Source organism: Atheta coriaria, unplaced genomic scaffold (genome assembly GCF_025399875.1).
Source record: "Atheta coriaria isolate IRGN ID8LTWV9N9 unplaced genomic scaffold, Caltech_Dcor_3.1 hic_scaffold_1_pilon, whole genome shotgun sequence".
NCBI lineage: Eukaryota > Metazoa > Arthropoda > Insecta > Coleoptera > Staphylinidae > Dalotia > Dalotia coriaria.
In genome coordinates this window covers 3,751,200-3,765,276 of record NW_027045443.1, presented here as the reverse complement: position 1 = coordinate 3,765,276, position 14,077 = coordinate 3,751,200, and the positions used below count along the sequence as shown (strand labels likewise).

General features: G+C 42.4%; 1 protein-coding gene across 2 annotated transcripts; it reads right to left on the bottom strand.

The window, feature by feature from the left end:
- Positions 1–9,445: 9,445 nt before the first annotated feature.
- On the bottom strand, positions 9,446–13,056 carry gsb (paired box protein gooseberry). Of its 2 annotated transcripts, none has more exons than XM_065318009.1 (5): positions 12,836–13,056; positions 11,345–11,667; positions 11,148–11,265; positions 10,125–10,854; positions 9,446–9,766 (listed from the first exon to the last, which is right to left on the bottom strand). In XM_065318009.1, exons 1-5 carry the CDS (start codon positions 12,888–12,890, stop codon positions 9,661–9,663), a joined length of 1,332 nt encoding a protein of 443 aa, XP_065174081.1. In that variant the 5' UTR covers positions 12,891–13,056; the 3' UTR covers positions 9,446–9,660. The 2 variants fall into 2 exon arrangements, with proteins under 2 accessions (XP_065174081.1, XP_065174089.1); XM_065318017.1 differs by having other exon boundaries at positions 11,354–11,667.
- Between the last annotated feature and the right edge of the window lie 1,021 nt (positions 13,057–14,077).

The window sequence follows — 14,077 nt, the reverse complement described above, 5'->3', positions numbered from 1 at the left end:
ATAACATGGGATTATTTTGTAGTTTAAATTATAAATAAGATCATAAAATGCACGAGAAGCACAAAACGCATCCAAAAAGGCGATTGGAGTTTTCTATCATAATTAATTTTTATTAAATTCATATTATTATATTAATGCCAAAGAGCACTAGCGCAAGTAAATCTGCATTATCAGCATTTAACACAAGATAGAGCTGAGGGATTTAAATCGGCATTTTTTTAAAATTCTTGTATTTTCCTCCATCCATTACTTCGATGTCAATTTGAAACATTTTATTTTTATTATTTACACATATTATTGTTAGGAATAACTTTTTCTGGAACATACCAACGATACAAAGAACAAAACAACCTTCAGCAAAACTAATGCTTTCAAATAATAGCAAGCGAGCAATTTTGATGACACTATAATCATAAATCAATATATAAATAGAACCATCAAGTTAGTCGGAGGCCGCCCTTAACCGTTACACATCGTTCCCCTCATTGTAATGTTGAACACGCTCAATTAATGCCGTTCGTCATAAAATCGAAAATTTACTCCACTTTCATTTCCCAATGCTTAAATTAACATCTGAATGTACAAAGCAACTTTTTTGCAGGATAAACTGATAGAAGCTTAATTTTAAAAACTTACGACACACAATCAGTTTTCGTTCATCAGTTGAGCACAATGTGAAAGCTTGATTTAATGATATGTTGTTAAGTAATAATATCAAAATATTTTTGGAAAAAGTTGAAATTTGTTTTTTCTTAACAGTTTGAAACCATGTAAAATATTCACGAGTAGTCTATTCCCCTTAATAATGCAAAGTAGGTATGTGCCTAATTGAGTAGGTTAAAAATTTTTGAATTAAAATTTTGTGTGCAGCTAGCGTGTAGAATTTTTCGAACATAAACAATTGTGCTTTTTGTTATTTTTGCATCGAAAAATTCATACCTGCAACAAATCTTGCCCCCACTATTAAAATTTATTAAAATCGATTATTTGAAAGGACGGTGCGAATTATTCAGAAGTGCTAATCACTTGACGCGCCTAATTAGTTCACAGAATATGATAAAAAGGCAGGTAGAATAAACTCTAAAATGCGCAGGCTGTAAAAAATATTAAGTGTTTTCTCTTGGTGCTTGTTTTCGTTTCGTCGCGGGGATGCGCAGTGAAAAATTGCTCACGATTTGTACTAATCACTAGAACGCTAAACGTTCAGCATCGCGCGCTTTGGCCGATGATCAAGCTGCGTGATGTGTGTGCCATGAAGGCAAGTGGTTGGTGCGCGCGATTCCAAGATTAAAATTGGATTTTTAACACGTCGTTTGGATCAAAAAGAAAAATTGACTCCGCGGGCCTGTTAGGACTCCGCACGCGGAGATGGATTCCCACCCAGAAAAGGTGGAAACGCGGTAAATTGATTTTGAATAAAGACGGCGGCCACACCAACGAATAGACACCGCACCACTGAAGGGGCAGACGCGCACCGGTAAAAACGATAATTTATTACCTGTTTATACCAAAAGTGCTACAATTTACAAATTGCCGGTGATTAGTCATCGTGTTGCGGTCGCTGGTCGCGTTTCGACATTCGTGGCGCATCTTCAACCGCGAAGACAAGCGCACGAGTGCAATATCTAACCAGGCCAATGCGCAACCAGAAACAAATCGTCTTAACACGTTTATTGGGCTTCCTCCCGACAAACAAGATCGAGGCGAACTGGCAACACGTCGGAGGAATTCCGGAGTCCTTCAGGCACACGCAACACCTACCTACTCTAGCCGACTCACAATTCAGTTTCAAGTGGTGAGACTTTCGAGCCAAGGTGGGTCGTTTGTTTTTCTGTCTTTAGCCCGCGCGCTGATTGATTGCCGACCATTTGTCGCACATCATGCGGGCAACGTTTCTAATTTTTCGTGAACCATGCGCGCCGAGTGCACGGACGAAAATGTAATTTATTGTAAATAATTGTACGGCGGCGGGTCGTTGAAATCCGAAGAAAGCTCAGTAAAGTGCTACAGTGCTGCCCGGCCGGTTTGCGGGAAGCTTGCGTTTTGCGGTCAAACGATTGTTTCTTCGTATTTAGACTTCTCGAAAGTCGCACAATAAAGCTCGCTTATTATTAACTCCGCCACGGCGACTTCTGAGCGAGGCGTTTCTGCGTTTTACGTTTTTCTTCGCGCCGTCGCCCGTCGCTTTTTACTGCCGCCGCGGCCTCGCTGCTCGCGCCCGACGCATCGTTCGCACGCTCCTATCTTCTATTTGTTGACGGACTGGCAAACCAGCTTAGCCCGGCTTATCTAAGCTCAGCTGGGACTTGTTAAGCTCTCTTATAATTCCACTCCGGCTTTCCAAAGGTTCCACCCGTACGCACAAATGCAAATTTCCAACAATCTTCACTCTCTTCGAAGTGATTTTACTTTTGATGTCATATAAGGTATTGCATAATATGACATTGAACATCTATGTTTATTATAAATGTTTGTTTGAGTGTAGAGGAATCCTTATTTATGATATAGCTGTGCATTAATTTAAAAATTAGTCAAATTATACCTAATAGAAATTTATAAACAAACAAAAGATAGGTCAAGTTTTGGTGTACTATTTTTAACACTACTATTATTATCACTTTTTGATAAGTTTTTGGAGACAAACTAACTATGTATTTTTGCCAGAAATTTCGAAAAAAATGTTTTACTTATTTATAAATTAACAATAATAATTAAATTAACTATTATTCTACATCGACCTACTCTTATAAACCTATTGCAAAAATATATTTAATATTTTTCTCTTGCATGGTTGTGCGAAGAATTGTGTCCAACAAGGCGGACGAAAATAAAATGGAAACATTTAATAGTTTTTCCAAGAAGGCATATTTAGATAATATTAGCAATGGAAACGATAGGTAATGAATTACGTAATAAAAATAAATCATATTTACAACTATTGCATTGTACCAACGCCTGTTTCGTGCCGGCCAATTGCAGTACCCGCACTCCTGTAATTGCAAGTAGTAATTTATTTATACTGCTGCGGTAAAATAATATTAAACAGCAAATTAAAAAGTGAGTCAATGGCAAACGAACACGACAATTAAGCCACACGCCGATAAGATTAAAAGCCAAGCCAAGTCTATAAACTCTTAAATGCCTCGTGTGATTTTCTGAGAAGATCTATGCTTCCAAGTAGGTAAACGTTGCGTTTACCATACCAGCAAATCAATATTTTGATGTATCATATTTTTGGAAAATCTACTTAGCTTAAGCTGGCCGCATCTTTTTTCGATTTTGTTTTCTTTTTTTCATCAGAAGCAAGCAGTGCCCAAGGGTGCAAATTGATATTTTTTGTGTGCGGGCGATAATCGCTTGGTGAGACATGGGATCAACGTGACACTATGATGTGAACTTGACAGACTCCCGTCGCAAGGCGCAGCTTAATGTCATATTGTCCACACAACAAAGATTAACTTTTTAAATCCGCCAGAAGCAACAAATACCCCTTCCGGGCGAGGTTGATGCATAAGCGATGTCTTGGCGAAGCCAGCCAGCCGCAAAGAAAACATCTAAACAAACATAAATATTAATGTATCCGTGGAGGGCGCACGAGCTCATCCTTAGACGTTCGGCAACAAATTGTTTTCGAAATCGAAAAACGGATTATGCTCTAAGAATGTGGTTAATGCCATTTTGAAATGGGATTGCTTACAGATAAGCTTTTTGCATGTCCTGTGAGCCTGAGGACACTTCGATGCTTGATACCTGAAAACATTGCGTTTGTGGTGTAGCCTTTTCGGCGCGCAAAGGCGTCCATTACAAATTCGTCTTCATCGACACTTTACCGTTAGCTCTGTGCAGCAGATCGCCACTCGAAGGCGTAAGCACCATGCATTATAAGTACACGTTGTTATTCTTGGGACCTGAGCAACTCGTCGCGAAATTGAGAAGAATAATTCCAGATGAATGCGAAATCAAGGATAGGTTACAATTGCACGTCCGGTCGAAATGCGAGAATTTAAATATAAATAAAGCGCTTTATTTGCTGCACTTTTCACTTTTTACAGTTCAGAAAGCTCCGTTCCAGCGGGACTTGTCGAGTTCATTAAAAAAGTAAATCGGTGTAACGTTGAAAAAATCACGTCGTCGTATTTTTCATTTAATATTTTTTAATGCTTTACACGAACGGTTTTATTAGCCGCGTTCGTTCCCGGCATCCTAGCCGGAGCTTGCGCGGCGCGCATTCGGCCGCATTGTGTGTGCAGTTTCTTTTTTTTTTATCCGAAAAGCTTAAAGCTCAAGATGTTCATTTGCGGCCGGGCTTATTGCCACAGATATTTGATTAGCGCGGCGTACAATGGCGCTGTTCTGCCTGCCGGAGCAAACCATCCACACGAGTTATGCGCATTCAAATGCAATTTCACGTTGGCAGCTGAGACGGGCGATTTCCAAAATCCAACTCCTCGACGACATCAAAGCTTACCTCGCATGGCGTCGTGCCAGAATCTGCGTGTGGCATAAATAATAAAGAAGCACAAAGTGATGTGGGACGTACTAAGTCACACGCACACGCACTTTAGCAACGTAGTGTATTGAAAAAAAAACATAATAAAAGAAGAAGAAGAAAAAACACGTTGAAACTACGGATAATTCGGCGTGAAAATCTTTGTGGAAAAAATCGGTTTCGGACTTCCGATGCGGTTTAAGATGCCTGGGCCGCACACACGTGCGTTTTTCTGCCATTAGCGCATCTCGATCTCGTGGATTTCCGCATAAATGGTATCAGAATAATCATTTTTAATACCCTATCAAACCGGGGAACAATGTGCACTACACTACGATGGCTGTCCGCGCTTGCTGTGCATACATACGACGGGGTTAGGCATCGCAGAAAATTCATCGTCGCTTTGTAACGTGTGATCTGTGGCGCAGGGTGGCCCGTGACATCCGTGCTAATCGACATAGAAAGCGCTGCCATTACCTCCGTGTGCAACGCGCACGCTGCCGGCCGGGAGCAACCGGCTGGATTCGGCTTGAACAAAACGACAACGAATTACGATGGAAAATGCGGCGTGAAGCGTGGAAGCATTTTTCGCTTTTTCTAAGCGACGCGCGGACCAAGGGGCGCTGTTTGGATTTGCGCTTACGCGGGGCACACACTGTCGGATCTACATACACGCCGCGTTCATACATCATCTTCACCTTGCGCCTTCCGAGTGCGATAGCAGCAGAACAGCTGAACGAAGCGCAACAGCCAACAAATAACCACCCCTCGCATTTCTTTTATTTGTTCGAGCATGCGGGGAGAGCCGATAATCTAACGCGGCCATGTTTGCCACTGCGAAATGGTGGTTGAGATTCATTCATTTCTGCCCGACGGCGACGCGTTTATTGATTTAACTTTGTCGATTAATGGAAACTCATTCGATTCGGTGTTGTTGTTGCGTTAGAACCGGGCGGTAGCGCTGCAAGGAGTTTGCAAGTGGGAAAATTGTTTCGATCCCCTAGTTAGACGTATCTAACACGACCTAACTAATGGTGATATCATGCTTGGTTATACGGGTTTAGGTAAACTTGAACTACTGTTAAATATGTACTGGATTTTAAATATTCAAAATTTTCTCCATAAAACATCCCAGATGAGGTTTTCTTTTTACCTACAGTAGTTAATTAGTAAAATCTTGCAGTGTGTACGTCAATTAATTAATTTATTTTTTAGTATGACTCGCAAATGTAATTAATTTGCTTTTTGTTACACTGAAACTTTCCATACTTTTGTGAAATCTCAAAAAATAAATAAAATTACTTTTGGAAATTTATATCGTGTTAAAGCATTTACCTAACAATTTGTAGGTAAGTGGACATATGTGATTTTTGTAAATGCAAATCATGGCACAATCTTGTATCTAACAATTTTAACATTTGTTGTTTTGTAGTTTATCGACGACAATTTTCCAGTGATTTCATCGAGATTCTAGTTTAAATGAGTGACTATACCTATTATCATTACATGTAATGAAACTTATGACAAAAATGTTTTAAAGTTGAGTCAGCGCAGGACCAAAGTCTGGCGATACTGTTGCCTTATAAGAAAACTGTTTATAAAACAATATTGATAGCAAAAACTAAAAATAGACAGGTACCTATAGGTAAGTATTATGGAAAGTAAATTCTTTATTTTTGTCACAGTCTTACTTTATTTGAGGAATTTATTTTAGACCAATGCAAGCAAAAAAATATACCTACAATACGCAAAAATCTTTCAATACAGACTAATTAATTTCAGAAATAATGTAGGTACCAACACTTCAAAAAAACAAAACATTACTTTAGATACCTTTAGATTTACTAAACCTTTTTTCCTGATTTGCTAGTTGTCACTTTCTGGTTAAACTTTTTTTTTACTTGTTTAACTAATGATTATTTGATAATTAGCATAAATTTATTCAAATCGTTATTAAAACGCCCATTTAGCATTTCAATCTACCTATCCTTGAAGCATCCTTCTAAAGCATAAGAAGCAAAGCGAATGAATGTTAGCCATGAAGGAAGGATGAGTCCGTCCTTAATCGCAATCGCCATGCATGTAATGTGGAATAATTAGATTGGGCATGCCGTTTTAGCGTTTCAGCGTTTCGCACCTCTGCATCAACCGTGCCCAACCTTTATTCGTCGAAATTCGGAATGCGTGTTTGCCGTGTTTCATGCGTATTATTTACATCCCAAATTAGAAACGTTATTTATTTAGGTAGCACACTAACTTACAAGTGGCGCACGTGGAACGGTGTATGAATGGCGGGCGCTCGCGCTTTATTGTGGGAGTCGTTACCGAATGAATGCGTTTGCGCGAAAACGCTGCTCGCGAAATTGATTCATCACGGCGGCACGAAATATTAACAGTCGTCAGGCAGCACGAAGTTGCATCACGTTCTTAAAGGGTTTCATCGTGCCGCGGCCAGCGTACGCCTCCCTTCTGATGCGGCACTCTGGCGCTGTGTGGCGTGTGAGCTCTATAATTTAATCAAATCGTTAAGGTGGTGTTTAACTTTTCATAATTATCGGTTGTGAAACGCTCGGCGTAACCTTCCGCACTAATGACCACTTAATAACCCATATTTAACGAGATGTTCGGAGTCTGCTGCTTCCCGTTTCCCACCCGTTGCATTATTAATTCACGCCGCGTAATACGTTGCTTCTTCGAGTGGACCTCGCGGATTTGCTTTGAACGCTCCCGGTGTTAGCGCGGCCTCCGCCATTCTTGGCCCACATGCGCCAACCTACCTCAACGTAGAATCACGATGACCCCATTTACTCGCTACCCTATTTTTGTGTTCCACCGCCCTAAAGGGTGCGTCCCTTTTGTTGCCGTGGTAATGCCTTTCGCATGATGTTCGGTTCACCCTGTAACAACTGTGTGTGGGGTAGCTCGGAATGGGTGTTCTCCTGTATATTTCGAGTTCATGGGCAAACAACAACGAGGTTTGCAGAGTCGGGGCGATCTATTACTGCTCGCCATTGTGCGCCATTGTCGCCGCATCGTTTAGTCGCATTGCGCCCGAGAAATATATCAAACACGCCTGTCAACAGTTACGACGGGATGCCTTCGTCGCGTCTATGGCGTCCACACCAAGCATGCATAGATTTTTCGCAATGACTTTGGATCACATGGGACATGAGACATGGGGCCGGGCGCGGGACAGGTATCACTGTCGTTTGTCGTATTCTTCATTCTGTCGATCGGCGAGGAAAACGCGGCTACTCCGACACAACAACGCGCGACAATGGTTCATTGTTGCACACAATAGGCTCGCACTAAGTGCGCCCGCCGTGGGGGGTCGATTTGTGTGCAGCGTGAACGTTGGGGGGTCCCACCAAATCTTTGATTATCCAGGTCCTGATTTGTTTGCAATCAATGATCCATTAGGGAGCTAATAGAGCAATTTATTCATCAAACAATTATCATTCCTACTAGATTGCCAATGCAATTTATTAAACAATTTTACATAATCTGAAGAAATCCACACCTTTCACAATCGTAATCGCAAAAACGTAATAAAAGTGACACTTGGATAAAATGCCACCAATACCATAAATAACTTTATTTGTCAATTAATCATTATACTTATTTATTGCAATTACACGGGTCTAAAACACTTGCGAAATATGAACTCGGCTAATAAATTTATGCCTTGAACGCAAGAACGTTACGCTGGTCTTGGCATCATTTTCCACACACGTCACACGTGCATGAATCGTGTTCTGTGCTTAGCCTAACATAGTAGTTGAAGATGATTCGATGATGGTACACGTTGATCATCGAGTAGGGTTGATTTACAACCGTCTATTACTACAGTAGTCGAATTGCTATTCATGCGCATGATCGCCTGCTTCGCATGGTACTTGCTTTCTCGCCTCTTGCCTCCTGTCGAAGCGAGCTTCTAGCTCCTTCGTCTTGCCGGCGCGTACCTACCTTCCACGAAGCAATCTCTGCACTTATTATTTTTTTTGTTGTGCGCCATTGACGGATGAGCAAATTATTTACTCCTTGTGCGAACTTAGGAATGCACTGCGCTCCGTCGTTTGCTCAACAGAAGTCAAGAGTCAACAATAAGCCAATAAATATCATGATAATAGGCCATAAAACAATAAAGCTTTTATAGTCACAACTTTCCATTACTATCCGTGCACGTCTTTTTGCATTTACATATATCATTTCTGGAGGAAGCTCCCGTCGTGATGCACACGCAATACTGTAAGTCAAAAATTGAGTCAAATTGTAGCTGCCGTTGAACATGCTTTAATGATCAGTGAGCTTCTACAAACCGTTGATTGATTTACAGTCCGAAGCAAACTTGCTTTCGGTTCCGCCAGCGTTAACTTGTGTACAATATGTGCGCGGAATATATGGCAGTTGTAAAATCGAGGCACGCCGACCTGGTGTTGAAGGGAGAGGCGGACAAGCAATAAAAATTCCAAATTTCAAAAGTAACAATAAATAAAACTTCTCGACTTTTTTGCTTCCAACTTTACGATATTTCCAATAAATATGACGTTTTTGAATTGGTGACGTCAAATATACGTTTCCTTTCTTTTGGTATACACGAGATGATGCCAGCGGATGAGGTTTTAAACGAGTCAAGAAGGTATGAAGTAATCGACGGCTGCGTATAACCGTCTCCGCCGACCCGCTTTGTGTCGCCATGCGAGGGTATTTAGTAGTTGTTCTGCGAACCGTATAGTTTTAAATGACCACAACCAATCAGCGGATATTTTTAGGAGCACAATAACGAAAAGCGACAGAGTGCGGTTTGAAGAAAAACGTCCCAAATGCATTTCAAAAATTTTATTTTCAATAAAAAAATAATTGTATAAATACATACTGTTTTAATTACACTGAACTATTGCGCAATTTATTTACATAAACACATAAAATTAATCAAAACGTGTCGATGATACTACCTTCATGTCGAGGCCCCTCCTTCGCACGCCATCATTGCGAACCAATAGAACTATCAAAATACAACTACATCTATATATAAATATTTGCTTAAACTTTAAATCATTTACTCTGCCCAAACGCTGCGAAGCGTTTAAAATAAGTTAGTGTGCCTTTAAATGTACAATGTGTGCGGATGTGTGGGTGTAGGCGTGTGTGTTGTGCGTTGACGTCGACGCTCAATGCACTCGACTCGTGCACATTTCCATCGCACCGAAGTAAGGATATCCGGACTTGGCTTCTGTGGGCGAGTGCGCACCGTAATGGCCACCAGCGGCGAACAAACTGCAAAAGAAAACATTTGTTCAGTCACCAGTTGAAGCGAACCCTTGATGATGCAGACAGGTATTGGCGTATCATTAAAGTTCGGATCAAAATTCACGTACGAGAATTACGCGATCACATTGTTAGCAGTGAGAAGAGAATCACGCGTTTTAGATTTGCATCTGTAATTTTGGCATTGGCGTAGGTAAATTGACTAGATACGACTAGAAAGTGCCATACGGAACTTGCATACTGTTTGCATAGAAATCCAATCGCTTTTTGTGCGTCTGTAAGTATTTTTCTTGCGCTGACGCGCGTACTTTCTTTCATTTTTTACCAGAGCGCACAGAAGGAAGATAAAAACAAAATTAAAACCTACCTGTAATTCTCGTGCCATGCCGAAGTAATTTGTTCCGGTTTTATGCTGCCGGCAGCGGAATGGACACCATGATGGCCCCAGACGCTGTTCGGTGCGCTGCCGACGGACGCGACGGTCTGTGATGCCGGCGGTGAGATGCTATGCTGGTTGGGGCTCATTTGCGTCATCTGATAACCAAAGTTTTGTTCCATTCCGGCAGGGTTAGAGTTGTATGAAGCGTACAGAGAACTGGAGACTCCCGGAACACACGGTACGCTTGATAGGCTCTGGTTGGTGGCGGCTTGCGGTGTTGGTGTGTTGGTGGGTGACGTATGGTGTGCTGAGGCGGAGGTGGCGAGACTGGATGAAAGTGCACTAGAAGTGTAGCTCTGCTGCGCCCAAGACGCCTGGTTGAACGAGCCAACATTCTCAGGGTAGTGTTGTTGCACGGATGGGAAAGATTGTAGGGACATGGTGTTGAAGGCATTCAATTGCTGTGAGTTGACTTGTTTACGAAGACGGGCACGACGATTAGAGAACCACACTTGCACACGCGCTTCAGTTAATTTTGTTTTCTGCGCTAATTCCTCGCGGGTGTACACATCCGGATACTGCATCCTGGCAAAAGCTCGTTCAAGCGCTTCTAGTTGCTCTCCAGTGAAGGTGGTGCGGCTGCGACGTTGTTTACGCTTCAAGGGAATACCCGGTTCCGACTCAGTGTCGGTTTCTTCATCACAGGACGATGCGGGGCCTATAACAATCAATAGTGTTCCAATGAGCATTGATAAAGTGATTATACTCTAATTAAATGGCGGTCGATCATCACGAATAAAGGACACTTCGATTTAATTACACCTTTAGCGGCTTACCACTCGAGCGTGTCAATAATTAAGCACTTGGAATTACATGCCTAGTATCAGAGTGCATCTGGCATGAAGTATGATTATACCGTCGCGAAGTGAATCACTACTCATTGCGCGTTGATATAAACACATTAAACACGAACACGCGATGTAATACGACGAAACAAAATGCTACACTTACCGAGAATGCCGTCGATGGAATGGTTCTTGCGGTCCATCGAGTCTTCCTTGCGACCGCCGCGCAGTAAGCGTCCGATGGAGCTGACCGACGGCGCCGAGTTCTTGTCGCATGCTCCTTCCTGCAAGCAAAATCGACAACCGTTAGAATTTTCCTCACTTTAAGCCCACCTAATAATAGATTTCAGCGATAAAACTCACAATGCCTACCTTAACCAGCTTATCCCGAATTTCCCATGCAAAAATTCCAGGATTCATCTGCTTCAATTGATCAATGCGTTTTTCTACTTCGACGGTGGCGACGCGCGGTTTGCTGCCCCCAATTACGCCCGGTCTGATACTTCCAGTTTCCTGGTAGCGGTTCAAAATCTTTGATACACACCCGTGGGATACTCTCAGCTGTCGAGAAATCACACACGGTCTAATACCAGTGGATGCCATCTCGACTATCTTCAAGCGAATATGATTCGGCAAAGGGCGACCATTGATGAACACGCCGCCCAATTGATTCACGCGACCTTGTCCTGTAAAGAAATGTTCATCTTGAGCATACAAAAAAGATTTAAGAACCTTATAATAATGATATGGCATGGTGTGTACTAGAGGAGGAAAAATGGACAAAACCGTTTATTGGATTATAATAAGATCATGCCAAAGACCTGGGATCAGGAGCGGTGCGGTCCGAAATGGTCAAGTGATGGTTAGAAGAGAGTCAATTAACCGTAATGATTGCTCAATTGGGTGTTAACAGACCACCCTTGTTGTTTTTTTCTGTTGTTTTGAGCCCTACTTCGGCCGTACCTTTCTTTCTTCTTCTTCGGCCCACCTATTATATTCGTACAGATATGTTTCCTTCTGAATCATAATATCATGCATAAACGTTTTTTTTTTCTTTGTATTTATTAGATTCAAAACTATTTTTTCATGCATTATACCGAGTGTTTTTATTGTATGAATGACAATTGAATCAATTATTTGTAAACATACATATCGAATGAAAGATCTGAAAAAACACGGTTTTGTCAGGGCCATACCAATATCAGTTTAACTTTCGCATTATTACTTCATTATACACTAATTGGGTTTATATTGAAAATTTAAAACATGGAAAAAAACAATGCCAAGCTGAGGAGATGTATGGTCGTCCGGGCGATGCCATGGGACGTGCGTTACGTTAGTGAATGAGTTCGAAAGAAGCGGACACGAGTGAAATTGATGGTGTGCCGCATTGCGGACGTAATAGAGCTCGACGAGTTATTGAATCAGGTGTAGTACCCGGGCGTTGATGAAAACAGGCATTAGTCCCCTGAGATCAAAGGATGCCGCGCCGCTCTGGTGTGCCGCGCGCGCATGTCGAGCCCATCCGTGCGACGTGAAACCGTCTCGCGGCCCGCCGCGGTGCAGAGTTACGCGACCATGCTTCTTCTTCGCGCCGGCATGCTGCTCCTCCGACACCTTCCCGAGGTGTCCGCGGTGACGTTCGCCTTTGAACGGCCGAACCAAAATTTACATACGCGAACGCCCACGGTTCATAAACGCTTTGGATCATCACACGTACCAAGGTAACTCGATACCCTACGTCTTATTTTACACACTCCAAAACAACTCTACTAAGGGCAACATGAGCAAATTTGATGAATTTTGAAGTTCTAAAGATGAGCAAATAATGAACTATATGCATCAAGTCCTTACCTTGAAAAGGATATCCGGTGAAGTACGGTGACATATTCAAAGCAGACACTGCCATTTAACAAAACACTTTCACACGAAGCAGTCGCTGCACAGCGAAGATACAACAGCTTGTTTACTGGCGTCACTGGCCTACTCGATGATGACACCAAACTTAATCGTAGCCAATTTCAGTTTTATTGGATGTTTAGTGGTACCTCACAAAAAAACGCACCGCAACTTGTCGACTCTGAGAGCGAACTGACCAAGGATGCAAGCTGGTCGCGCTTCTTAGATGGTACCCCGATGGGTCCTATGGCGGTACCTGCATACAAGCCCCTCCCCGATAGCTATCAGTCTCAGCAGCGGCCTGTTTGAGTATCGCGCCGCACGGATTTCGATTGGATGGCGAGGCGGTGCTTCTGCTGCATGTCATTTTGTGGGGGAGCCCGGCACCGACAATGCGGAATTCACATGCACGTACCGATCGGCACGCTCGCGTACCGGACCACCTCTGGCGACGGCAAGTCTACAAAGCCGGCCGACTTTGATATGAGTTTTTGTCATCGCCCGAATGGTGTACGCGAGGGCGCTCCTATCAATGTGTGTGTGCATGTGCATGTGAACCAAGATAGCTTCTTCAGTTCTTCGGTTTGAAGGCTTCTAGAAGTAGTTTCACGCAACCCAGTGTCCACCAGTTTCAGTGCAACGATACTTTGATTTTATTTTTTATCGTGTTCTTATTAGATCATTCTTAACTTTAAAACACACACACACACACACACACACACACACACACACACACACACACACATTTTCTTCTGTTTCTTGCTTAAGTAGGTACGTATTTTTTGAAGAAAAAAATGAGAGACTTGAAATTTGTTGAAACATGTTATACCTACCTGCATGACCTCAAGCAAGATAAGTGGATACAATGTTTGAATTATGAGAAAAAATGGTTTGTATAAATGATAGGTGGACATTGAACATGTTTCAGTTGCATTCGTTTGGTGGTTCTTAATGAGTTAGAAATCTGAAATGAGAGCTTCCAAGGGCGGTTAGAATTCAAGCTGGCTGCACTGATGGCCTCTTTGTAATATGCAATTTAGCAAAGGTTTGATTCCTTGTTGGGAGCTTAGGCGGCATGGGCACGCTGGCATTGCGCATTGTGTCGCGCTTCACGATCTGTAAAATAACTCATTCAAGTCAACGGCAAAAGCGTTTCGAAGCTGCGCCAGAGCGGCACTTCACGCACGCCGCCAAAAC

Bases quoted from the DNA above. Each gene is read 5' to 3' on its own strand.
- gsb (XM_065318009.1), bottom strand. From the start codon at position 12,890: ATGGCAGTGTCTGCTTTGAATATGTCACCGTACTTCACCGGATATCCT. The intron at 11,266-11,344 runs GTGAGTTTTATC...TTTTGCTTGCAG, and splicing joins AGCTGGTTAAGGTAGGCATT to GAAGGAGCATGCGACAAGAA. The intron at 10,855-11,147 runs GTAAGTGTAGCA...TGATTGTTATAG, and splicing joins TTCCATCGACGGCATTCTCG to GCCCCGCATCGTCCTGTGAT.